This window comes from Silurus meridionalis, chromosome 15, assembly GCF_014805685.1.
Source record: "Silurus meridionalis isolate SWU-2019-XX chromosome 15, ASM1480568v1, whole genome shotgun sequence".
NCBI classification, from domain to species: domain Eukaryota; kingdom Metazoa; phylum Chordata; class Actinopteri; order Siluriformes; family Siluridae; genus Silurus; species Silurus meridionalis.
The window spans coordinates 2,171,516-2,198,866 of NC_060898.1; the positions used below are offsets into that span (position 1 = coordinate 2,171,516).

The 27,351-nt window shown below is 38.2% G+C and overlaps 2 protein-coding genes across 5 annotated transcripts in view; one reads left to right on the top strand and one right to left on the bottom strand.

Annotated features, from left to right (window-relative positions):
* si:ch1073-398f15.1 (cardiomyopathy-associated protein 5) lies at nucleotides 1-7,609 on the bottom strand. The gene is made up of 3 exons (XM_046868396.1): nucleotides 7,551-7,609; nucleotides 2,433-2,500; nucleotides 1-2,020 (listed from the first exon to the last, which is right to left on the bottom strand). Exon 3 carries the CDS (start codon nucleotides 1,966-1,968, stop codon nucleotides 43-45), a length of 1,926 nt encoding a protein of 641 aa, XP_046724352.1. The 5' UTR covers nucleotides 1,969-2,020; nucleotides 2,433-2,500; nucleotides 7,551-7,609; the 3' UTR covers nucleotides 1-42.
* The window catches only part of LOC124398295 (homer protein homolog 1), a 22,417-nt gene continuing 1,948 nt past the window's right edge, over nucleotides 6,883-27,351 (top strand). Inside the window, exons 1-8 of one of the 4 annotated variants that reach the window (XM_046868398.1) lie at nucleotides 6,883-7,459; nucleotides 20,512-20,668; nucleotides 21,890-22,021; nucleotides 22,307-22,399; nucleotides 22,535-22,561; nucleotides 23,008-23,040; nucleotides 24,860-24,996; nucleotides 26,667-26,829. In XM_046868398.1, coding sequence (XP_046724354.1) covers nucleotides 7,455-7,459; nucleotides 20,512-20,668; nucleotides 21,890-22,021; nucleotides 22,307-22,399; nucleotides 22,535-22,561; nucleotides 23,008-23,040; nucleotides 24,860-24,996; nucleotides 26,667-26,829 — 747 coding nt within the window. In that variant the 5' untranslated portion in view covers nucleotides 6,883-7,454. The remainder of the gene's footprint in view (nucleotides 7,460-20,511; nucleotides 20,669-21,889; nucleotides 22,022-22,306; nucleotides 22,400-22,534; nucleotides 22,562-23,007; nucleotides 23,041-24,859; nucleotides 24,997-26,666; nucleotides 26,830-27,351) is intronic. The other 3 variants (XM_046868399.1, XM_046868400.1, XM_046868401.1) reach the window with 3 other exon arrangements.

Here is a 27,351-nt window from a genome sequence, read left to right on the forward strand (position 1 = left end):
TGTAGTAAAGCCGGTGATGTGAGTATCTTCCTGCCTAGTGAATCAGCTCTCCTGGGGCATGGGGACAGATTCTTTTACCTCCTGCTGGGTGATTTGATCATAGTCCTGGGCATCTACTGTGGTCTCTTTGTCTGTGGATGAACGAGCTTCATCACTTCCTTCTCTTGCTGTCGGTTTGTTCTCTTTCTTTCCATCTTCTTCAGGCATCTGTACTGGAAGTAATGGAGTCAGCTCCAGAAAGGGTCTATAATGAGGTGTTATGGGTTTCACTGTCTGAGGAACATCGATGGAGATAAAAGCATGTTTTGGAGGCTTAGCTTTGGAGGAAATCTTCGTTTTTTCCGACTTACTTGGTGTGGTGAAACAAGTTTTAGCAGCGTATTCACTAATGACTGATTTGTAGTCTGTAGCTTTCATGTTTGCCTCATGTGGATCCCAGCCAATGTCAAGTGGTAAAAACGCTTTTGCAATATCTATGTCCTCTTCAGTTCCCCTTTCCGGTCCTTCATCCTGAAAAACCACACGTCTGGTCTTAGTCTTTGTCCTTGGTTCTTCTGGTTTCTGACATATCTGCATAGGTTCGCATGGAGAAGAGCTAGCACTGCTTCTAAAGAAATCAGTGATTTCATCCACGTCCTCCAGTGTCCCTGTGTCAGCCTTGTCTTTATGTTTTAAGCCAAATGCAGCCTGTGACCACATCCTAACTCCATCCTCTTGACACTCATCCTGTAATGGATCCTGCTGAATCACTGGGGTTTCATCTTTAAGCACAAATTTCTCCAAGTAGCCTCTGTCTTCAAAGTCCGACTGCTGGCTGTGGAAGGACTTTTCTGAAGTCGTGCTCTCCGTATCGTCTTGTTTCATCCTGGTTCCTAAGGCGTCCGCATACAAATCTGTGTACATAAACGCCATGGCCTTCGGCTCCTCCAACAGGACAAGATCGATAATTTTCTGGGGTCCTTCAGGAAGATAGATTGGAGTAAGGATTGATTCCTGGCTACCGAACAGGGCACACCCACTTTTCTTTAAGGGTGATTTTGTTTGATCATCTTCTTTGTCCCCTTTTGTTGTATTTAGGAAATCTGGGTCTCGTCCACCTCCATAAAATACCTCATCCACGTGTTCGCTGGTGGTCTCCACTTCACTAATAGGTACAGAATCTTCTGAAACTTCTGCCGCTGGTTTTCCTTTAATAGCAATAAATTCGAGTTCTTTTTGCTCATCGGTCGTCTCAAGCACTTGGTTAGCATCTACTACAGGAACTCCTGTTGGTGTCTGGTGGTCCAAGAGTGTGTATTTCTCAAAGTAGTCCTCACATGTACCTTGTTTTGGTGCTGGCTTGATCGGAGAGGGCAAAACTAATGGCTTTGGTACTACCTGAATGGTAGCTTTCAGATTGTCCATCTTCTCAGATGTCTCGTCATCTTCAGGCATCTCACTGGCTTTTATGACAGGTGTGGCTTCAAGGTAAGACAAGTTATCTACCAGCTCTTTGGTCTCCTCCTCATCCACTGTGGTCACCTTAGGGGGCACAACAATATTCAAAATCTCGGATCCTTCAGAGACTAAACGAAACAAACGTTGATTTCTCGCTTCTTTAGAATCTGTCCTTTCATCCTCTTTTTCTTTCTCGACCACCATGTTGGGGACTGAGACCTCCACCATGGCCGGCCTGTCAGGTTCTCTTAGCACTTCATCCCTTATCACTGGTAGCTTCTCAGGTGCCTTATTCCGCTTCCTTTTCTTCCTCCTGATCATATGTTCCTCGTCCATTATAAAGAAGATTTGACCTGCCGTTTCTGATCCTTGACTAGTTGGACTTCTTGGAACAAGGCTGTTGTAGAGATCTGGGGGAGGAGAACTGATTTCCGAAGCCCAGGGTGTAGAGCAGCGGCTAGACGCAGTTTCCCAGAGGATCCCGCTGTCCTCGCTCTGTAACGCTACCATTGAGAATGCCGGATCCATCATCAGGCACTGAAGTTTGGGCTTCACTATTTCCTCCTGGACTATTGCTCTCAGGCTAAAACAAATCAATCGATTTCCAGAAATCAAATGCCAAATAAAAACAATGAAGTAACAAATGCTTTCAGGTAAAGTGATGCAAATTATATTCATAAATAAATCTTCATATCTGCAAATGGTTTAATGGTTATATCGCAGTCATTTAGTCAATAAATGGAGTTTTTCAACATGGCAGTCCTTCAGTATTATTATAGTGTAATGTATGAATAAAACAAGTACAAAAAAAACTCAAATAGATACTCATTTGGTACTAAGCACATTTTATAATGAGTTTTGATAGAAAATTGTTTAATAATCCAATAAAGTATGTAGTATTGTATTTACATTGCATATTATTTATATCGTTTAGAAAGAAATTGCAAGAAATTTAATTTGTACAGATTTTAGTGCGTGCAAATCAACACAATCACCTGTTACTCAAATACTCCTCTTCGTCGTTTGCACTTTGAGCCCCTTCCTCTTCCTCCGTCGCTGCTCCCTGTAACACAGTCATCTCGTTATCCAGGTCGTTTTCTCCATCAAATCCATTTTGTTTGTTTTTTTTGAGGGGTAAATTTTTCCTTTCCTCTGTAACTTCAGGAGCCCTTTGGAGACCTACAAGTTCATGTAGGTCAATGGTTATGTCTTTGCCAGTTGGGAGATGTCTCTGTCTTGCTCAGCATTATCTCGAAATAGCCCACATGTTCTCGGCTCACCACCAGAGCCATCTGTAAAATGTTTCTCGCTCATACTTTATCGTGGACACATCAGTGGGACATTAAATTATTATAATATATATATATAAAAACTCTGGGCAGTGAAAATGTGCAGAAGCTGATTATAAATATATAATCTATAAATGACATTTTTTTTATTGATTTACAAAAATGTAGTTATTAAAAATAATAATAAAAAAATCCCAATAATATTTTAACATGTATAACTCACACATAACAATTATTATTATTATTTTTAAAATAATTATAACTTATTAATAAGTGCGAAAGCATTCTAGAAGTGAAATCTCAGTAAGACCTAACAAAGGGTTTCCAAGGCACGACCCAAAGCTGCTGCGTTAAGCAAAGACTAAATACAAGGCAATTATTTTTAATGTAATCAAAATATTCGATTTATTACTTCATAGAAACTAAAATATTCAACACGACTCAGTGCATTAGAAATAATCTTAACTTTTGTTGTTATTATTCGGTTGTCTAATGTGCACTATGGACAAAAGTGTTGGACACCTGACCATAAAATTGGTATGATTTTTATAAAAAATAAGGCAGAAAATAAAAGGTTACAGTTATACAGTAATTAATGTGTGTTTCTCTAATTAACACAATAATTAAATGGGAAAATATATTTACTGTATTTTGACTGAAAGGAACCACTGATGATGGTGTATAATAATGAATAGCGTTAAAAACAAGGATTGATAATAATAATTTATTTTCTTAATTAAAAGTTCTTGATGATAAAGCTAAGAAGTTCTAGAATATTTTAAAAATCTTGAAAAGAAAAAACAATACAGCATCTGTGGTAGATCTGTAGAACCCTGCTATTAGACACTAAACTGTTAACCAGGAGGCCCGGGTCGAGCTTGAGGTTCATGGTGTCACCTGTTAACGCCTGTCGTCTGAGTTATGTGGATGTGTAATAGAAGAAGAGCCAGAAACCAGGACACAGCAAAAGCTGTGTGTGTGTGTGTGTGTGTGTGTGTGTGTGTGTGTGTGTGTCTATTCCCTGGATTATATACACGGTTAAAATATAGGATGCATCATTTTTAGGAGAAATGAGCCCCTCAGCTTTATTTCAATACAATCGTGTTTGCAAAAATGTGAAATAGTTTAACGCCCATCGCAGGCTTTCTTTATTTCATAATAATACTCTAATAAAATGAACAACGGTACAAAAATAATACACAATGTATATACAGATAGATTACAAACACACACACACACATCATATATATTTATATATAATATAAATTTTGTTTGGTAATTTTGTAACCAGATGTTTTTTAATTGATTTCCAAAAATGGCTTGGGTAATTGATCAATTAAAAGTAGTTATCAATGCTGCCACATTTCCCCCCTAGTTTTCCCCTTAGTGTTGAGATTTTTATCGGGAGTGATGAGGATGGATAGGATTAGAAATTAGTTTATTAGAGGGACAGCGCATGTAGGACGTTTTGGAGACAAGTTGAGGGAGGTGAGATTAAGATGGTTTGGACATGTGCAGAGGAGGGACATGGGGTATATCAGTAGGAGAATGCTAAGGATGGAGCCAGCAGAAAGGAGGAAAAGAGGAAGACCAAGGAGGAGGTTTATGGATGTGGTGAGGGAAGACTTGTAGTTTGGTTGAAAGAGGCAGATGTAGAGGACAGGGGGGGTATGGAGACGGATGATCCGCTGTGGAGACCTCTAATGGGAGATGCCGAAAGAAGAAGACTGATAGTCTCTTTCTGTAACGTCTGTAAAGGTGAAAAAATTGTATTTTTTCTAGTTATTGAAGTACTTAATATTTAGAAACATAATTATCTTGTAAACAGGGCTGTGCAGAAGGCCACAAGGTGTGATTTTTATTTTTATATTTGTAAAGATAAATGTTTGTAGATGATATGTTGATGTTAATAGGGTGAATTGAAATGTGAAAACATGCCTGCAGATTGAAAAAAAATAATGCAAAAAGAAAAGGAAGTAATGGAAGGATAAATGAGCCTTTATGGGTTTTGCAGAATATTCCAATCATAGGAGGCGCCTTTGTGACGCTAGGGGGCACCAAATCACCACTTTGGATTTATTTATTTATTTGTAATTGTGGTGTGTATACGTTTTCTTAAAAGCCATTGAATTATGTTGTTTAAATTTGTATTAACAATTTATTAAGCGTCCGGTGGTATAATAGGAATAAATACAATTTCTCTAATCATATAATTATTTCAATTTTTCATAAAGATTTAAAAGAAAGAAACTCATCTAAAGGGTAGGGCCCTAAAATACGTTCTGGAGGTCAGAGCTTTATAGAAGGCCACTCCAACCCATGTTAACCATTTCTTCATAGAGCTGGCTTTGTGCACAAAGGAAATGATCATGATGGAACAGGGAGAAATGAAGGAAAAGTGGTGACTCAAAAGTTAAAAGTCACTGAGTTACTGATAAGAAGGTTGCTGGTTTAAACACTAAACTTGAACAAGGTCCTTAAAACACTTGTCTTCACGGGGGCTATATCATGGCTGACCCCAAGCTCCTAACAAGCTGGAATATGCATAAACGGATGTGTACATGACGGGTCTCTTTCTGTCCTAATTCTTATTACATCCAGAGACATCCTATGCAATTGTGTGCTTTTATCTTTTTGGGAACAGTTTGGGGAAGAATCAGATAAGTCCGGTGTCCAAATACGTTTGTCTATATGATGTCTTTTGGTTTAGCAGCTAAAGATTTTAAGATAAAAAAAACTCCTCCCTCATAATGTCCAATAGCATTTCAGCTAGTTTTTTTAGCCAGATGTGTATGTTTAAACCACCAACCAATTATGCATTTTGATGCTCATTTATTCTAAAAATATTTTTTCCTTTTTAATCAAATTATTCCCAACAAAACTTTTCAGATGATCCCAATGGGAAAATCAATTATTTTTGCTACATGTTCTAAAAACGATTCACATGCCGTTTGAATGAAACCAGACACCATGACAGGTCACAACAAAAAAAACTGCTGAGTGAGCAGGAGGTTTTTACTTTCATACGGGAGCGAGCCGGGGGTCAGATATGGAGCTTGCAAAACAACATAGACATGTGACACTACATGGTCATTTTACAGCATCTTCAATACGCATCCAGGCATATTCTGCATGTTTAGAGATGTGTTGGATGCTACTAGTGTTTTAACATTTATATTTTTACATAAATTTTTTTAATATATCAGATAAATATATGCAGATTAATTACCTGTGATTGTGAACCTGTGTGATGTGACTGAGGATCTCAATGTGCTTAGACTGCAGAAAATGTTATATTTGACATTTTTCCCAGTGTTTATAGTTGCATAGGGTTATGATACGTTATAATACGTTATGATTTGATATTTGACTTTACCACTGAATCTACTTGAATCTACTTGAACTTCAATAATATTCAATAATTCAATATTCGATTTGACGATCATGTGGAAACTGTTATAATGTGATATGAAATTTATGTTGATACGATCTGATACAATATGGCATGTTACATTCCAATATGATATGTTATAATAACAAATGTATCATAATTAAGTCATTTCAATTGTTGCGTTGAAATTCGATGCAAAACTAAGAGAAAAATTTGTGAAAATGAGATCTGCTTAGGGTTTAGTAGATAAAACTGAATAATAGCTTGAATTTGAGTAAAAAAAACAGTTGGTTAAACTCGAATTAGCATGCTTAATTAAATTAATTGTGGGACATGTTTGTTTCTTCGTAATAAATGGAGTTAGCATGTCTGAAACGTGGAACGAGTTAGTGTAAGAGGTGTGTATTTGACATGATAAAAACAAACATGCACTCAGGACTGTAATAAAGACCTCTTGTATTTGTTCATGGCTTAAAAAATTTATGGTTATGAAAAATAATATTTAAATGTTTTTATTTTATTTTATTTCTATTGCACAGTCAAAAGAGAAATCTTTCTTAAAACAAACAAAAACAAACAAAAAACCCCGTAAAAGTTGTTTGTTGATTTATTAATTTGAACACTTCATAATCTTTGCACTTTGGTGTGTCAAACATCATAATCTTAAAATTTGATTCACTGAATCGAATGAGTTAAACTATTCATTCAAACGGATTCAAATTCGTTTCCAAAGGAATCGACTCAGCCAAAAGCGGATCACTAATATGTCCGGTTTGTGGGGATTTTTTTTTTCCACCGGAGAGCTGTAACCAGGCAACGGGGCAAATACGGGGCAATTATTAAAAAAAAAAAAAAATAGTGTAAATAAATGCATCTGAGTTCTATTTTATTTCCATGGTCGGAATTGATTGGATGTAATTGCAGTGTAGATGTGAAACACTGGGCATTTTCTGCCTGGCGTTTGGAGATAAGGAGGAGTGAAGGCAGCGTCGCACAGGGACTGAGGTCTGGCCTTTTTAATGCTGGGGATCGTATTTTTATTCTTATTATAATAATTATTATTATAAGGGGTTTTTTTTTTGTTAAGAGCGACAGAGTGCGTGCGTGCGTGCGTGTGCGCGCGCGCGCGTGTGTGTGTGTTGGCAGTGTGCTGTGAGAATGCACATTGCTTTGCCTCGCCATCATGACCGCACACGTCTGTACGGATCAGTGGTGAAGATACTATAATAATTATAATAATAATAATAAAAAAAAAAGGAGTTTGACGGTGCATGTCGGAGTGAAAGGCGCGCAGAACACAGACAGCCGACAAAACTACACCTTCCAGCTCTGACAAAATGGGGTACGTACAAAATACACTGCTTGTTTTTATGTCATTATTATAATCCCCCCATTGAACCTTCTTGTAGACTTCTGATCCACATCTCACACACCTTGCAAGGCCATCGGAGGCTTTTCAACCTGCTCAGAGGTGTTTCAATCTTCGGGTGCGTCCCAAATCACGTCCATAAAAAACACCACTGCAAAATCGGTGCCAATTATCAATTAGTAGCCTCAAAGTCCCCGGATGCTACAGTCAGAATTTCGTCTTGCATGTTACATTGTATTTGAAAGTGAGGGGCGTGGCTTGGAGTATTCACTACCTGATAATGCAAGACTTAAGTTCAACAATTTGATTGGTCCCAAGGCCGATATTTGGTACAAACACACCAGGATATTTTTTTTGTAATTTATTTATTGGCTGTATTCTAATTTTTCAGGAATAGAACTCACGATCGCAGATAGAGAGGGGGAAAAAAAAGAGAAGTTCACCAGGAAATCATTAGTAATCTAGGGATTTATTAGCTGTCTGTCTGTAATCGTTGCATAAATGGTTAGCAATAACACACTCACAATCGTCTATTGTCATTGTCTGAGATATCTCGAACATGGGTGCTCTGAGTCTCTGTCTCTGAATAAACTTGTTCGGAAAACTTGACTATTAGTGTCAGTAAGTTTTTTTACTTTTTATGAGGCCAAACGTCAATTCTGGAGCTTCAAACTTCACTTATGTAATGCATCTTTTAACACTATTTAAATGTGTTTAGTGGTGGTGCACCTGACAGCAGGATCTTTGGTACAACCCTGAGCTATTGTTACTGTCTGTGTGGAGGATTACATTTTCTCCTTGTGTCCATGTGGATTTTCTCCAGGTTCTCCGCTACCTCCTGAATCAGATAAATGAATGGACTGGCTATTCTGAATTGACCCAGGTGTGAATAAGTGCGTAAATGTGTGTGCATGTTGCCCTGCAATGAACTGGCGTCTCTTCCATGATGTATTTCTGGTTTGAACAAACTGTTCCCTGGATAGGCTCTGGATCTGGAGCAATCCTGAGCAGGAAAAAGTACTTAATGAAAATGCATGGCTGAAAAAATTGGAGGGTTCTGTGCCGAATAGCTACTGATGCTGGCTCAGCAGTGTAAGTGTGTAGAGGGTGTAACTATAACCATGTAGCATATCAATCCAAGTTATTTTTTTCTTGTCATGACAAAATCTAAAGACAAGTTTTTCACCATTGTTATAGCAGCTGAGAACTGCTGGTCATGTTACCAAGATTTGGATTTTAGAGCTCACACCTATGATATCTAATTTACATTAGGATGATATTTTCTCAGCTGGGGTATATCCATGCTTTCTGTGTTTATTCAGCTTCTTTCTGCCTCTACACTTCTACTACACTTGCGCTAAATGTGTAATGAAATAAATATTAGTTTACGAATCATCATTCCATTTGGATTCATTAAAAAAAGGGTCAAGGGGGTTGTTGTGACGTGGTTTACCACGTGCTTGTGGAAAAACCGATGCATTCCACCCAGATAGCTACTGCAGAGGATACTGCACGTGGACACGGTGCATAAGCTGATAATGTGAAGCAAAGTGGCAGCATTAAGGAAAAGGTCATGGACAGTGGCGGTCTGTTTCACGTTCACACGGACTCGATAGAGCGGATTGGTGCTCAAAGCAGCGGCAGCTCAGATGCAGTCAGATATAAATGAAATAGCTTTTAAATGACTTTCTGCCTTGCTTCGCGTGCAGTGCTGAGTCGTCTCTTAGCATACACTTGAATAAATAAAGTCGTACTTTTATCTTACTCATGCATTTCCCTCAGAATCTGGTGCTTTAGGGAAATTTCATTTGATTTATATACCAAATACTTTTGGAAATATAGTGTATATACATTTATATCATTTATAGGTGTAAAAAAAAAAAAAAAATATATATATATATATATATATATATATATATATATATATATATATATATATATATATATATATATATATATAAAATGATACATGTATTCGTATTGAAATTAGTTCAGGGCTTTTGGTTTGGCACACACGTGTTTCCCGAATGCAATCCTTTTTACGTGCGAACATAGTTAAAAGCTGAGTTCCATCAGGAATGTATTAAGTGACGGACCGCAACTTTGATTTAGTCTCCGCTTTGCACTGAGGGCATTTTTATATTATTATTATTATTATTATTATTATTATTATTATTATTATTATTATTAAATTTGAAGACCCAGACAACAATGCCAGGGGTATAAACGATAAAGAATCCATACCATACCATACCATTTATTTAATTTTATTTAATCAATTTAATTTGTGTCAATTTAACTGATTACTCAATTTATTCAATATAATTAAAAAGTTTATTGAATTAATTTAATTTGATTAATTTTGCATAAAATATCATACAATATAATTTTAGATATTATTTAACCAAGCAGGCATTTTATTCAAAATTGTTTAAAAAATGTAAACTGTTCATGTTCACAAATGTTGATTTATAATAAAATACGTTAATAAAAAAATGCAAGTGAGCCTATGAGGCACACCATAGTGCTCTAACTGCCTTTATAATCTTGATCCACACTTTTAAAGCCTTCTTGAGACCATAAGTTAAAGAAGTTCTTGAATAATGCATAGTTTCTGAAGACTGCTGTACTTTGTCTTGTCAGTCAGGATCCTGTACATGATGGATCCTGGACTCTTTGGTAAACCCTCAACAAATAAATAAAGATCAACCTCATGAAAAGGTATTTGTTTGACCCACTGAGAAGTCCAGCAGAGCCTCAGGGAACTTGGCCAGTCCGAAAATAGCTTCTGTATCTGACATATGTCCCTTTTCAGTGCTGGGTCGCAGCATGGCATCGAGATCCGACACTGCTGAGCTTTTATATAACGACTAAAACTGTGACACACTGGACTCAGAGAACAGATCGGACCATTAAACAATGTTGAAAATGCAGTTGCAATAGCAGAAAAGGCATCATGTCTTTGTCTAAGAGAATAATGATTTGCGAGAGTGAATAAGAATTAAAACAGTGTGTAAAAAAAAAAAGGTGCTGTGTTTAGCGTCAAGATGCTGCTAAAGTAGGAACATCTGCTAAATGTGTTAAATTGTCAGATGCGCAGATAAATACAGTTTAAAATAAGAAAAAGGGTTTGTGCCAAGAAACCTTGTTAAAAACTGTCCAGGACAAGGTTACAGGTTAAAATACTTGCTTGCAATGCTAGCAGTTGTAGTGCTAAACTTGACGTTTAGTGGCTAGCACTAAAAGCTAATACCTTTCTGTTCTATTGTTTTAGACTGTATGTATTTTATCAAAAAAGAGCCATTTACATTAGAAACTCTAACTTTGAAAGACAATAGAACATGAAACATCTGTGTAAAAGTGTTTGCTTTTCTAGCATCTGCGCTAGCAACAAAATTTCAAGTTGGAGGTTTTTGCTAGCTAGTTAAATTTGGCACGTTTTTAATGGCTGTATCAGAAACTTGTGTGTTATTTTATTTTACAATTATAATACAAACTTAAATTGACAGTAGATAAAAGTAGGGAATGTGTACGTCTTTTAACAGATAAAAAGTACAACTTTTAATGCAAATGTTGCCAAAACATGAAATGGTAACACACCTAATGTAAATTATAGGCATAATTCTAGTGTGTTAAATCAAACTAGCAAACTAGATGGAGCTAGCCTGACTGCACATTTCTTGCTAGACTTTTTGACACCTGATTTGCATGTAGGTTCAGGTGTGTGCATGTTGGGGCCGTTAGTAAATTACGTAACGCAGTTATGCAACTCGTATAGACTTCGCCTCAAATTTACTGTGGCTTTGGTTAAATCCGAATTGTCTTCAGACTCTGATTAGACATAATAATATTTAATTTGCATGAAATCTTTGTATCTGCTCTGATAACTTCATCATTTGTTATTTATCACACACACACACACACACACATGATGTAAGTAGCAGTGTGTAGAAGTTTAGCACTTTATAGTAGTGTGTATTGAATTGCGTGTATAGTGTACATTAGTGTGTAGCAATGAATAACGATGTGTAGCTTTTTAAAGCTGTGTACAGCAGTGTGTGTCAGTGCACAGTGGTTTGTAGGAGGTGCAACGGTGTGTTTTATCGTACAGCAGTGTGTAGCTTTGTATAGCTGTATATAGCAGTGTTTTTCTTATTGTACAGTGGTGTGTATGAGTGTACAGCAGAGTGTAGTTGTGTGCAGCACTGTGTAGCTTTGTATAGCCAGCTAATACACAAAGTGTGTAGCTTTGTATAACCGGCTAATACACACTGCCATACACTGATACACGATTTTCTTTGTCTACAGCAGAGTGTATCAGCAGAGTGTATCAGTGTACAGTGGTGTGTATTAGTGTACAGCAGTGTGTATCAGTGTGCAACATTGTGTATTAGTGTACAGCAAAGTGTATTAGTGTATAGCAGTATAATTGTACAGTGGTGTGTATAGTGTACAACAGTGTGTATCAGTGTGCAACATTGTGTATTAGTGTACAGCAAAGTGTATTAGTGTATAGCAGTATAATTGTACAGTGGTGTGTATAGTGTACAACAGTGTGTATCAGTGTGCAACATTGTGTATTAGTGTACAGCAAAGTATATTGGTGTATATAAGTGTGTAGCTTTGAACAGCATTGTACGGCAGTGTGTTTTAGTGTACGGCAGTGTTTATCATTGAACAACATTGTGTATTAGTGTACAGTGGTGTGTAGCTTTGTATAGCTGTGTATAGTGGTGTCTTTCAGTGCACAGTGGTGTAAATTAGTATACAGCAGTTTTGTAGTGTGTAGCTGTGTGTAGCTGTGTGTAGCTGTGTGTAGGCTATATCTCAGGGTTCAAAGTGAATGTGGAGTTGGAGAGAGATTTTGTGTAATTTGGTTTGCACTGAGCAGATGGGCGCTCTCTCACCTTCACCCTCAGCCTGTGCCTGGTATTTAACACCTCACATTGTGTGTGTGTGTGTGTGTGTGTGTGTGTGTGTGTGTGTGTGTGTGTTAGAGAGAGAGAGAGATGGACACAGAGTGAGCTAGTCGCAGAAGTGTACTGACAGTCTGTATAACATTTCATTCTTTAATAAATTAAAGTTGTAATTATTGAGAGAATAAATATGATGCTTAGCCGTTATTGCACAATAATCACACTTTGGGTGGTAACAGTAATTCTGAATCGTGTCCGGTCGCATAATATCACCCCATCGTCGATTATTTCCCTATAGCGGCACATCAGAAAGTAGTTTCATGCTCTCACACTACAGCAATTTGCCCATAGACTCAAAACTAACTGTGTTAATTAGGATCTACAGGGAAGGAAAATTCAGCCGCCAAAACGAAGTGTGTGAAAGTGTTCTCTCTTATATGTGAGAAGAAGGTTTGAGCAGGAACATGCTAATAGAGAGATTATCAGTGTGCAGTGCAGGTGTTCTATCGCAAATCACAAGAGAGAGATAGAGAGAGAAGTGCTGATACGATAGTGTGGATTTGTTTTGCAAAGTGACCCAGACCTTTAATCTGTGTGTGTGTCCTGCATGCTGCCTATTGTGTGTCAGATTAGTAACTACAATCAGTGTTCACAAACACACACGCGCACAAGGGCACGCTCACACTCTCACAGTCACACATTCTCTTGGCACACAACGAGTTTGTCCAGTGAAAGTGTTGCGAGTCTTCACACAATTCTGCTCACACACTGAGAGCTGGCTTTTGCCAATCGTGTTAATCGTGAGCTCTTGTTTAATTTCTTGATGTTTGGTTACAGGTTGTTATACAGCGGTGTATTTGTGTGTGTGTGTGTGTGTGTGTGTGTGTGTGTGTGTGTGTGTGTGTGTGTGTGAGTGGTGGGGAATAGAGAGATCAAATGAAAAGAATACATAATCAAAAATACATGATCAAGTACTTAATAATGCATAGAGACCATTTTTGCTTTCAGAACAGATTTGAAGTCTGTTTCTTGAAGGATAGTGAACAAGTCCTCAGGGTTATTAGATCATCTGTGAAAAGTTAAAGGCTTAATTTCTGTAAAATTATACTATATGCTTAAGAGATCATTAATGCATATTAAAATGTGCTGTATACACCACTCTATATAGACATTAGTGTAGTATATACTGGACACCTGACCATAAGATGGGTATGTGCTTCTTATTAAACATCTCGTTCCATATTTTGTCTCCATTTACTGTTATAATGACCTCCATTCTTCCCAGAAGATGTTCCACTGAACTCTAGACAAGAGTTCATACCAAATATGTTCAATAGGGTTGAGGTCAGAGCTCATGAAAACCCAACGCAGATGTTCATAGAACTTGATTTGTACATTTGCATTGGAACAGGTTTGGGTCTCCAGGTTAAAGTAAAAGTAAAGTTTTATGCTCCCACATACAAAGATCCTGTACAATTGTTTGCCTTTAGATTTGTGATAACAGTTTCGAGAAGAACCAGATACGGCTAGAAAATACAAGAGTCCCAATGCTTTTATAAATTACAGTGTAGGATACAGAGATGTTGGTCTTCTGATCACAAGGTTGTGAGTTCAAATCCCACTTCCACTAAGCTGCCACTGCTGGACTGTTGACACTTAACGCTGGACTGCTCAGTTTGATGAATGAGATGTTTGTAAGTCACTCAGAATAAAATACTTGTAAATAAAAAAATGTAAATACATCAAACATTGATTTATTTTTTTTAAATGTCAGAGACTGAACTGCAGCAACACTAAAACCAGGGCTGCAACAGACGATTATTTTGATAATCGATTAATCGGATAAACAATTTTAGTTTGCCATTTTGCTTATTATAACGATCTAAAACCCTAAACTATGGAATTAATGTATATAAGTGTACTTTAAAAATGCCAAAATCATCTTTAATTTTGACATTTTAAAGTTTATAGTGCTGCTCGTTGAGGAGCGCACGGGGGATTTCTCCTTCGAACAAATTCACTCATGTTGAGTTTCTTTCTGTAAAAAAAACAAAAAAAACAACAACCACATTTGAGTATGAGGGTGAAGCAATTTGTGTAAATCAACATTTGTATTGTTTTTAATGATAACTGCAGATGGCAAGTTGACAACCATTTTTGAAAAATTCAAGATAAAATATAATGCAATATACAATATAATACATTGTTTTGACAATTTGTGTCGTTTGTCTTGAAGTTAGCAAACACAGTTTACACAATAGCACATTATTAAATGCAACCATTTTCGCATGATGAGGATGATACAGTTTTTGCTTTCCGTGCTGATGTTTTGTCTTCATCCGTGACACCGGTGTGTTTTCTTTTCATGTGCTTGTGCATCACTGTGGTACTTCCGCCATTTCGCAAACGTCTCTGTTATCTTTGCGCTATGCTAACCCATAACATTAGCAGCCCGGCTAATAGATAAGAGCATTTGTTCACAATAAACTTCACCATCAAATTTTATTAATTAGTTGTTGCAGCCTGAACTAAAACACAGCAGTACAAGAAAAAAAAACCCTCACATGGTCACAGAGAGTTATGAGCATCCCTGCAATGTCGGAAAGACAAAAACATGGAACGCTATGACCCATGATATCTTCTGCCGCATGTTACTGGTTTGTATGTGATCTGTACCGGTGAAAGCAGCAATCTCGTGGGAGTCATTAGATTGCACTACATGATCAAATAACAGCCACAGTACTAAATATATGTATGTGGAAGGGGAGGTTAAAAAAGCAAGAATCTTATGGTTAGGTGTCTACACACTTTTGTCTATGTAGCGTATTTACTACATCTGTAATAGATGTAAATGTGATTACTATAGATGGTATGTTTGATCTTTTGAGTCTCAGTTTTGACTTGAAGCATGAAGACAACTTCATTGCTTTTTTTTCAAGCGTTTTGCTGGAAGTGTGTATTTAAAACAGTATTAGAATAACACAAAATACAGTACATACGCAATAAATGGAGATTAGGTTCAGATTGTTATACTGTCTCAAGATAGCTCTCCTGATAAAGCCAGGGTTAGACTGAACAAGTGGTGGCTTAGTGGTTAAGGCTCTGGTTACTGAGCAGAAGGTTGTAGGTTCAAGCCTCACTGAGACTGTTGGGGTCTTGGGCATGGTCCTTAACCGTCTCTGCTTCAGGGATGCTGTATAATTGCTGTATAATAATATATGACTGTTGAGTAGCACTATGCTATCTGTATAATGGCAGCTGCTAGCCGAGCATCATCAACTTTCAACTTTCTTATCAGCCTTCTTCTTCGGTCAGTGCGGTATTAAATCAGCTATTGATGAGCATGTCGCATGTCGCATTCGGCATTCTCTATTCTTTTTTGTTAGAGAGAAAAAACACAGCCGAACTCATACAGCATAAAGCCAGCACAGCAGGCTAATGCCATTTTCTCTGAACAAAACGTCAGCACGACTGATGACTCGTTTTTTTATCGGTCTTGTTTTCCTGCTGAGTTTGTCGGAGCGTATGATTTGCTTCGCCTGTTGATTGTTTTTAGTACTTGCACTCGAATTTGGAGCTTATAAACAAAAACTGGCTTGTCTTGTATTTTTGTTGTTATAATGAAAATACAAGATCCGTTATAGAATGATTTCTTTTCCATTACAATCTGTATACAGGCTTTCCAGGTTTTCCGGGCCTGGTTTCTCCAGCTTTTCTGGCTTAAACACACCTCCCTCAGCCGATGAAGTGTGTGATACTGAGCTGAGGGATTGTATTAGATACAATTGATAAGGAAGAAACATGATTTCATGCAGGCCAGTGTTGAAATCACATGTTTGTGTAGTTGTAGTTGAACCTGAACAGAAGTGTTCGTGTTCTACAATTTTAAAGTCTGCGTTATTGTCATGAATGAACTGTTACTTTGACTAACGCTAGATGGAAAAGTCATTGTGACTCACCATCTTGTAATCCAGCGCTCTGTTTGTCCAGCGGTGCACCAACATGGATCTGTTCCAGAGCCACGGGCCAAATTGAGCATCACCAGAGACGACAGAAAGCCGGCACAGGTGTTTTTCCTGATGTTTGCTAAATACCAAACCTGTATCAGATTGCATGATCAGGGAAACACTGTATGTAGCTGTAACTCATATAACATGAAAACGTAACTATAAATAAAAAGAATAGTACGATTTTCATCTTGGAAGGTTGCTGTGGTATAAGAGGAATAATGTACAGGTGCTGGAAATAGTCAAGATTGCAACCAACAATATCTCATCGTCACACCATTCGTCACTGATCGTCTTCCTAATGGTTTTATTTTTTAGATATCGACATTAACGTTATTGGCGATTGGCTGACACTTGGCCGATTCGATTAAACGGATTGGAAACATTCATTTGCGGCACATAGAAGCCCGATTTCAACGCTCATTGAGTGTGTGTAGTCGTTTTTTTGTACAGCTCTGATGATTGATAAACTTTAGCTAAACGTACTGGGAAACCTGCCATTTTTAGCCATATGTACCTTTTCCTAAAACAATTGCTTGGAGACACACAGTTGTATCGGATGTCTTTAGAATTAAATAAGAACTTTAGTTGAACTACGAGACCCAATGCCCCTGTGCACAAAGCAGGCTCTATAAAAATACTGCTGTACATTGTCTGGAGAGGAACATCTGAAGTGGCCTCCTATAGAGGTCTGACCTCAACATTATCAAACATCCCTATTTTAAAGAGCAGAGGTTATTATAAGAGCAAACAGGGACTACAATTTGTAGTGGGATGTTCATAAATGACATAGCAATCTTGTTATCAGGTGTCTGTATAATGTAGCTCTTCTGATCAGAAGGTCATGGGTTTAAATCTCAGCACTGCCGAGCTTCCACTTTTGAGCCCTTGAGCAAGGCAATTAACCCTGACTTGCTCAGTTGTATAAAGGATAATTGTCGCTCTGGGCATCTGCCAAATGCCTTCAATGTTGTTGTAATTATTGACGCAACATTGACGTGTTTTTAGCCGAAAAGGAGGCAACAAGCCACTAAAGAAAGTTACGTAGTCCTTAAAAAAATCTGAATTTTTCTTTGGCTTTTCTATAAACAAGAGCAAGAAAATAAAAATTTACCCTTATATTTAAACATACACATTTAGATGCATAATCCACACCTACTGATATCAGGCTCCTATTGTACAAGAAGTTACCATTTTCTGTTTCTACTAACTCAAATGGATTTCTGATAGTAAATACAAACTGGCCGATCTCCATTTTACCAGCTTAATTAATGAGGAAAGAGGGGACCAGTCCCCTTGAGAGAGCAGGAGAAGTAAGAGAGACGTCCCTGAGCTCTGTACAGTGACTCTGTCCCAGAAAACAGCCTCACACTTTCTCGATGAGGTCTGAGTCAGCGGATTACGTCTCTCTCGCTACTGAAACTCCAAAGTGTTCAGATTACACTTATACATGAAGGATTCTTGCCTTTCATTCGTGTATAAGTGCAGTCTGAACACTTTGGTTCTTTTTCGTTAAAACTTCTTTGGGTACCACTTTTTGTCACTGGCCCTTGGTCTGCTGTTTCTTTCTTGTCCTCCTTTTAAGTCAGCGATGTTATATTCATTCCTCTAAGTGCCCCGAGAGGGAAGGGGCAGGGACACGGAAATAACACCGAGCAGCACAATGATGCACCAAACGCAGACACACGTGGATATAAAAATTGGACAGATTTGGATTATGGATGTTGGAGAATGAGGATGTAGTTACACCGGCCTTTTTTTTCATGTAAGCACATGAAGAAGGATCTGGTGGTTTTGCTTTGTGTGTGGAAACCGAAATTGGTCGATTGGTTTTGCATTTGATGATTGAAGTCCTGTTTGTGTTTCAGTTCTGTAAAATCAAAATTCAGTAAAAATTTGATCTGTCTAAATAATAGTTGAGTTCTGTTAAATTTTCACTTTTGACTGGTCAGAAGATGTTGATTCATTATATATTATACATATTATATTTTTATACATTATATTATGTCTCTCAAAAACCATAAAATAGTGAGTGTTTCAGACTTTCAAATTTCAGACAGGCACTGTATATGTATGTACACCTGTATATTCCTATTGTTTCTGTGCCAAAAATACACAAGAATTGAACCGTGAATGTGTGGAAGAAAGTTCTGTCGAGAGAAGACTACCTCACCTGCACAGTCAAACATGGAGGTGGAAGCTTTCTGAAAAATCAGAAAGTGTTGCTTTTGTTTCATTGAATGAATATGCAGAACCTCATATCGACTCGGATATTTTATACGTCTGGGATAAAGGCAGCATCTGAGACAGGAAGTTGGAAATGACACGCTAAATGAACCTAAAGGCCACGGAGTCAGAGGCTGTAGCCGCTACGGTCTCATCTCTCCGCTGCACTGCATTTAAATAACTGTAGCGTCGCTCTCGGGTCGAACGACGCAACATTTCCATGACACCGCGTCAGACAAAGCGTTTTGTCTCTGAAGCGGAAACACTGGATGGAACGGATTTGCAAAGCAGCACCATCAATCATGCATGCTCACACACACACACTCACACAAAGGAAACGCTTGTACATCATGAGGTCCACGTCATAAAGCAGGACAGTGTGTGTTTAAGAAAAACGAGCTGCTACAATTTTCCCTTTCGGAACTGATGATATTGAGTGTGTTACGCTGATGTCTCTTTTTCAGCGCAAACCTCTGAACTCAAATCACTCAATTCATTACGCAGTAGTCTATTTAAGTGGCTGTATCGCAGTTATCTGTGGTGATCATTTAGAAAGCTGGAACACCAACAATCCCTGCATGTTTTATCGTTCAGGGCGTGTCTTCCCGTTCTTGGGCAAAAGTATTGGGACACCAGATTTTTCCAGCCGTATACGTTTCTTCCCCAACCACAAAATTGGATCGTATAAGATATCTATGGATGCAGTAGCATGACATTTTCCCTTCACTTGAATTAGGAGATCCAAAAACCTGTTCCGGCATGACAATGCTTCTGCTCACAAAGTCAGCTCCACTAAAATGTGCTTTATATGGGTTGGAGTGGAAGATCTCCTGCTATAGAGTTTCAAACCTACTGAACATGAAGAGTGTTAATGCTGATGCACTCCAGACCTCCACACCTCACCTACATCAGTAACTGTTTTTACTAATACCTTTGGAGTCGAATTATTCTTTACAAATCTTCTCAAAATGTAGCGAAACATCTTCCCAGAAGATTGGAGGTTACTATAACACCAAAAAATAGAAAGTAAATTTAGCGTTTTATTGCACAGTGCAAAAAAGTGACAGGTTTAATGAGCCATAAGAAAAGAGTGTGTGTGTGTGTGTGTGTGTGTGTGTGTGTGTACTGTAAATATAACCTTGGATTTAATATATATATATATATGTATAGAATATGTTTGAGTCTGCATGTACACAGTGCTGTTGGAATCATCTCACTGTGTTTTGTGTCACATGGGATTTTCTGGTCAGATCTTTCTATTGGTCAGTTCAGACTGCCATATTGGCACAGGTGTGATGACGATCTCGCTGTTTCTCCTCCATGCAGTGCTACACAGCTGCCATTCTCTCACACACACACACACACACACACACACACACACACACACACACTGCAAAAAAAAAGAATAAAAAAAGAATCAGATATATTATGAATCTTCTGTCTATTTCTAGCCGAGTTCTAAATATAAATACTTTAATTGCCTACCTATATTTTGAAATATAATTTTTTTTACTTTATGATCCCTCAAATCTTCTGATTTAGACAGCGTTTTAGCGGCATGTTGAAAAAACTACAAAAAGTCGAAGATTACGAGAATAAACTCAGCAATGTGAGAATAAAGTCTAAATATTTCAAGAATATAATTAGTAAACGGACACTGCAGCGGTAATGTAGGAAGCGCGTAATTTTGACTTTATTCTCAAAATATTTCAATTTTATTCTCGTAATTTCGACTATTTTGTTCTCGTAATTGTCACTTTATTTTACTTTACTGCTACGACTTTGTTCTCATAATCTTCTATATTTTTATTTACGTGGCACTAAAACGGCGTCGTACCTGATTACCTTCTTTAATAATTTCATTTTTTTCCCGCAGAGAACAGCCCATATATAGCACCAGAGCTCACGTCTTCCAGATCGACCCCTCCACCAAAAAGAACTGGGTCCCCACCAGCAAGCATGCCGTCACCGTGTCCTACTTCTACGACAGCACTCGAAACGTCTATCGCATCATCAGCCTGGACGGAGCCAAGGTCCGAACCTCGCCTGAACCTCGGTTTTACAAACTGATCTCAAGTTATGAGAACACAAATTAGAGATTCATTTGGTATGAATTATTTACTGTAGATGGGCAAGAAGTGGAACATGACAGTACCGATACTTAGTTACGGTACTTACTCGAAGAAAAAAACAATTCTGGATCATGAATTTCTTACTGTACGGTACCACAATGTCCTGTGGGAAAACCAGCATTAAATGTAGCTCTGTTCTGCTTCACACACACACGCACGCACGCACGCACGCACACACACACACACACACACACACACACACACACATCCACGCACACACACATCCACGCACACAAGCACTACATAGTTCTATGGGGGTGGCATGGAAGTTATTTTGGACTCTCGACTGGGATAAGAGGTAGGATATTTTGGAGAGCAGGGTTGCATAACAGACACACACACACACACACACACACACACACACACACTAAAGCACTCAAAAAACAACCATCACCTTCTCTTGGGTGGGTAAACAAGCTCTTATAGAAAATTCCAAACTCCATTAAAGTCTACCTAAGTGTCTGTGTGTGTGTGTGTGTGTGTGTGTGTGTGTGTGTGTGTGTGTGCAATATGTACAATAGGCAGAATGCCAGAGCATGGGCAGCAGCAGCTTATTACACAAAACCTACTCAATTCACACACAAACACACACACACACACACACACACACACACACACACACATACACAAGCAGTGGAGTCAATAGTTCCATAGACATTCACACCTTATTGATGTCTGCTTCCTGTTGTCTAATCAATTGGAATGCAAGCACAGTCTATGAGCCACACACACACAAAGAGCATCATTTACAGACCTCTTTCCCCAGGATACTTTTCCAAGTTTTGTGTTAAAATGTTGATTTTATGCCTTGGTGCAATTTTTAGTTCTCTCTCTCTTTCACACCTACACACACACACACACACACACACACACTGCATCTGTGTATTTCCAGATAAATACAATGATCATCTTAGGAGACCTTTTTTCAATTAACTGCTCATGCTGTTTTTTTAATCTCTAAGTAACCATGCAGTGAGATTTCAAGACTCTCTCTCATACACACACACACACACACACACACACACAAACACACACACACACACACACACACACAGTATGTTGTCAGAAGTATTAAAGCTGTCTCTAATGTATTTTTTTTCTGCATGTCTTTGTTCTCCTCAGGCCATTATCAACAGCACCATCACTCCCAACATGACGTTCACTAAGACCTCACAGAAATTTGGCCAGTGGGCAGATAGCAGAGCCAACACCGTCTACGGCCTTGGATTCTCATCTGAAAGCCACCTGAGCAAAGTGAGACCCAAAAAAAACCCACCTGGCCATCGGAATAATGTGATTTTTGAACATCACAAACACAAACCTGTTCCAGCATGGAACTCAAAATCTAAAGAATCTTCCCAGAAGAGTGGAGGTTATTATAATTGCAAAAGGGGACTAAAAGTAGAATGTAGTTCAAGTTTCCACCTAAATGTGGATAGAGCAAATTAACTTTTTTTTAGATTTTGAAGATAAAAAAAAAAATGATGTACTGATGTTCCTGGCTATTGAACTTCAAGTCTCTCTGCTTTTTTTTCCCAGTTCGCAGAAAAATTCGCAGAGTTTAAGGAAGCTGCACGGTTAGCGAAGGAGAAATCTCAGGAGAAGATCGAGCTGACTAGCACACCTTCACAGGTACATCTCTGAATACACATACGCAACCTTCCTACACCTCTCTTTAACCTAACAGTCTTTCCTTTTGATTTTCTGCTCTCGTTTTTTGCGCTTAACATATTCTTTGATTTAACATCGTCATCCAATTCTTTCAAGCGCAAACTGGCTTTGGCGTCTTCGAAGGTAAGAAGGTGCAATGTCCCGAACACCTTCGTTCTCCCTGCAGTAACCCACCCAAGCATTTCTACCAAACCGACTACCTCCATCAGAGCACTTCAAAACATGCTGACATTCAACATCAGTCATTTAACATCAAACTAAACCTTCCTTATGTGATTAACACCGGTCACGAGGTTCTCACTAAAACCGTACCCACTCCCATGTCAAGCCCCAGCATTGTTACCGATCAACCCTGTCTATTGTCTACGTTTCCGTGCGAGCAGTGTCAAATAAACCTACAGTCGTCCGTCTTGCCTTGTCGAATTAACCACTAAAAAAGGTTTTCGAGCAGCTGCCTGAATCATGTCTTGTCCTGAATCTTGTTTAATAGTTGTGACCGATCGCACTGACACATTACAAACGCTTTCTATTAAATACACCTCTAACAGTGTCCCCTTATTCAATTCAAGCACAAACGGAACTTGACTGTGGCCACTAAAAAGGTAAGCAAGAGCCAAACGACCGTCTTTAAAAAAAAAACTAACAACGGCCATAAAATCTGAATCATTTTCTATACTAAAAAAAACTAACACACGTAAGACATAAAGCAGAAAATATATATCATATATTTGGTTTTGTGATAAAGTTTAATGCTGTTTAACACTGTTTTATGTTTGTTTCGTTTTTTTATCCAGTATCCATTTAAAAAACTATCGTTCGATTAATCGGTTATTCGCGAGTACGATTCAACCGGGTAATCGGTAAAATCGGTGGACCTCTAGTTATTAACGTAGCCTAATTATTTGTTAGATTTCCCACCAACCACATGCATAAGTAAATGTTTTGATTTCAATAGCAATGAATATGAAAAAGTGTCACTATGATAGTAATAATGCCCTTTTAATGATAGGTGATATATCTTTTGAAAAGTAACAGTCGTTTGTCTGTACAGTGCAGAATGAATATATAAACTACTGGAGCATTAGGAGGCATATTAAATACATTTCAAATCCTAATAAAATCTCTACAATAATACTGCTAGTCACGTGTAATTTTCTGTTACAGCCCAAATAATTTGGTGGCCCTCACAGAAAAAAGTTTGGGGACCCCTGCATTAGAGAATTTGATATCCAAACTAATGTAATGTAATTAACACAGATATTGCTATACTGATATAATGCCAGGCTTAAGGAAATAAGGTTAAGGAAATAATAGGTTAAGTTTGAAAAATTTCTATATACTGACTTTCCATCTGCTGAAGCGATCGGGATCTTATGGTGTACTGCACTCTAATTGTCGACACGATCTCCACCAAGTTTTACTGAAATAGACGTCCCCACTAATGTAATTGTTTATTGAACCTGAAATTGTCGGAGAGTACGATGTGGCCAGCCGTGGTTTCATCTTGCCTTTGTCTGATAGTTAGTTTGAAACCCGGCCATGCCACAGCTGCCAGCAGAGAAGAGCGTAATTGACCCGACTCTCTGGGTGGCAAAATTGGCCTATTTCCTTTTCTCGCGCTCTGACAGTAATAATTGTGATACAGTGTAATGCTGAGCAATCATGACTGCCTCTCTTTTCAAGAGAAGAACTGAAGAGTAGCATCTCTTCCATGCGCATTCAGCTGTCACGTGACATCTCAGGAGTGGCAGATTTAAAAAGGCGCAACGGCTTTACGTTGATTTTGTGTAACCCAGATAACTGAGTGGATTGAAATAGACAAGAAGAACTAAAAGATAAAAACAAACCTACTGTTCACAAACGTTCGTTCTGAGCTCACCATCTGAGGTCAGCAGGTGGGCGGTTCTTATCGACTGCCAGAATTCAGCCCTGAAAAATCACTGCCGTTGCCATTTTGAGTCAAGTGTTGGAAAAGTTTGTAGAAAAGTGATTACAACTTATAATACAAAGATACAATTTACCCATTTCAAATTGATTCATATAATTACGTTTCCTAGTATAATTATGACAAGGCATATTTTTTGCAGTCATGTCTCACAAACATATAACTGTGAATTCCTGTTATTAAATACAATCTCTCACTGGATGTTTATAAAGATATTATAGACTATTATATGGCTTGGAGGAAACTAGCAATAAATATTAGGGCATTTATTAAGCATATGTTCATGTTAGCTGTATATCCATCCTCATCCCAGTTCTATGATGTCTACTGATCACCAGACACCCCCCTCATTATTCCTCATAACGTGATCCAAATTCACTTCTTGGCTACTTATTCCCACGAGTCACTACAGTGTGGACAGGTGGAAACGCAAAAGCATCTAAAATCAAGTATCGTATTTTTTAATATTCTGACAGGAATCAGCTACAGGTGACCTGCAGTCACCTTTGACCCCCGAGAGCATCAACGGGACGGACGACGAACGCATCGTGCCTGACTCCTGTCAGAACTCAGAGCCTCGAGTCGAGACCAACGCAGTTCCCTTCCCACACAGGTGAGTTTTGGGGTCAGACTTCCTATAAACCAGCAATCATGCTGATAAACACTAAAACAAATCTCATGCATGTTTTCAGTTGAAATGGAGAAAGGAAAATTCCAAGGGCAACATGCGCAGTGACGGCTAAATGACTGGCTGCAATATAATAAATAAATCATGGGAGAATGATTTACTTTTTACTGTCTATAAAAAAAGGTTGTATTACGGCTTTCAATTAAAATGACAGCAGTAAAGCTGTAGATGAACCCCCCGTGTTAGACGTGCATTCAATACGGATTGAAATGCACTCAAATCATTTAGCATTTTTAGTGTTTCTGGAGGTACAGGCATCATACACAGCGTGGAGTCAAGCAGATGTTCAGGTGACAGAGAGAAAAACTAGGGGCTACAGTCTCAAAATAGATTTTTTGAGAAACCTGAACAATTGTACTTTCGACACATATTTACGCTTATAGTTAGATTTCATTTGTGGCACATCTACAGAACAAGTCCAGCATTATAGCACTAAACAATTGCAGTTCATGTGACTTATATTAATCAATGCTTGTGGTAATAATAATATGCAAATTTTAATAATATGTAAATTTATTACAAGATTGCAATAAATGGGTTTTGAGTTGGAATGAGGCCTGAGGGTATTGATTCTAAAAATCTTGTAGTAAAGGACCATTGTATTAAATACAATTCATTTTCCATAGATCTAAGTGGAGTTTGGTGCTTGGACCCCTACGTTTAATGACATTGACCTAATTGCCTTAGGATAATTTTTCAGATCAGCATAAAAAGTTGAGGAGATAAATATAAATTCCTTTGCAAATATTACAAGAAAAGTTACATCATGGAAACGCCCCCATACGCTTGCCGTTGTTGGTGACTGATCAACAGGTTTCTTTCATGTTTCAATCCGCAAGCTTTTTCCTCTCATAAGAAATCTACCAAACAAGATGATTAAATTGTATTGTGTGTTTCCTCAAGCCAAATACCGTATTCAAACTACCTCTACCCTGTCGCCTCACAGGGTTATTTAACACCCTCAGAAAAAAGCATTAACCAGCCCCATTCCACATACACGACCTTACCGAAGTCTGTGATTGGCTCGTGTTGCTGTGATTGACAGGGGAGAGAGCCCCTCCCACTCGGATTTTTCCTTTTTGCTCCTGACTGCAATAAAAGCATATGTGCAAGTTTAAAAATGTTATCACCACAATGGCTAATTTTGCTGTATATCCACCAGGAAAAACTATTGAATAAACACATATTTAAACATTTTCTTACTTAAGTAAATTATATTAAAGAATAGAGAATTATTATAGATATACAACATGACTTTTATTAATTGTATGTTAAATGCCAGCAGGTTTTTTTTTCCCCCATTATTTTTGCTGAGCGATTGAAAATTCACCGATGTTCTTCCTCTCTCAGTTTCATTCGAGCGAGTTTACAAGGATTCTGTTTATATTCTTTTTTCTTCACAACCTCACACATACAGAGATCAGCGTGATCGCTGCGATTTCAGTGTTCCTCTAACGCCTACGGCTCGTGTGAACTTCAACACATTAGTGTCAGAGCGGTTCACGTGGAACCACGTTTGCAGTTCAAGTTACCTGAATGAAATCTGGTTCAACTTTAAAACATTTCATACCAGGTTTTTGTATTTCCTCCCTTAGCAGCTCGACTAACATTAATAAGCACTGGGAGGCCGAGCTGGCGGCGCTGAAGGGCAACAATGCCAAGCTAACGGCGGCTCTGCTCGAGTCTACAGCCAACGTTAAACAGTGGAAACAGCAGCTAGCTGTTTATCAAGAGGAGGCTGAGAGGCTGCACAGAAGGGTAAGACAGCACTCGGGTCAAAAGTTTGTGGTAACCTGACCATGAGAATTTGTAGGTGCTTCTTGTTAAATGTCACATTTCACAATTAGTCTCAAAAACTTCCACTTTTCTGGGAAGATTTTACACTAGATTTTATAGAGATTTGTGCTCATTTAGCCACAAGGGTGTCAAGCACTGATGTAGGTGAGGTGAGGAGGCCTGGGGTGCAGTAGATCTTCCACTCCAACCCATATAAAGCGGTTCTGAAGAGGAATTTTATGGATCTGCCTCCTGCCTCAAGTCTGGGGGTGGAGCTTAGACCTAACAAAGAAAAAATAGACTAATCTTAGATTTCTTACCTTCTTTTGACTTTTCAGTTAACAGAAATGTCTAGAAAGTACGTATGAAGAGGTCTGCATCTGGATAACGATCTGTCTGATGATTTGTTGGTCATGCACTTGCTTCATGGACGATCGCTTTTTCGTGGCAGTAGCTGAACATAAAATTTATGATAGACATAAAAAAGTCTTAATTCCCCTTAGT

Coding starts and splice junctions, on each gene's coding strand:
- si:ch1073-398f15.1 (XM_046868396.1), bottom strand. CDS start 1,968: ATGATGGATCCGGCATTCTCAATGGTAGCGTTACAGAGCGAGGACAGC.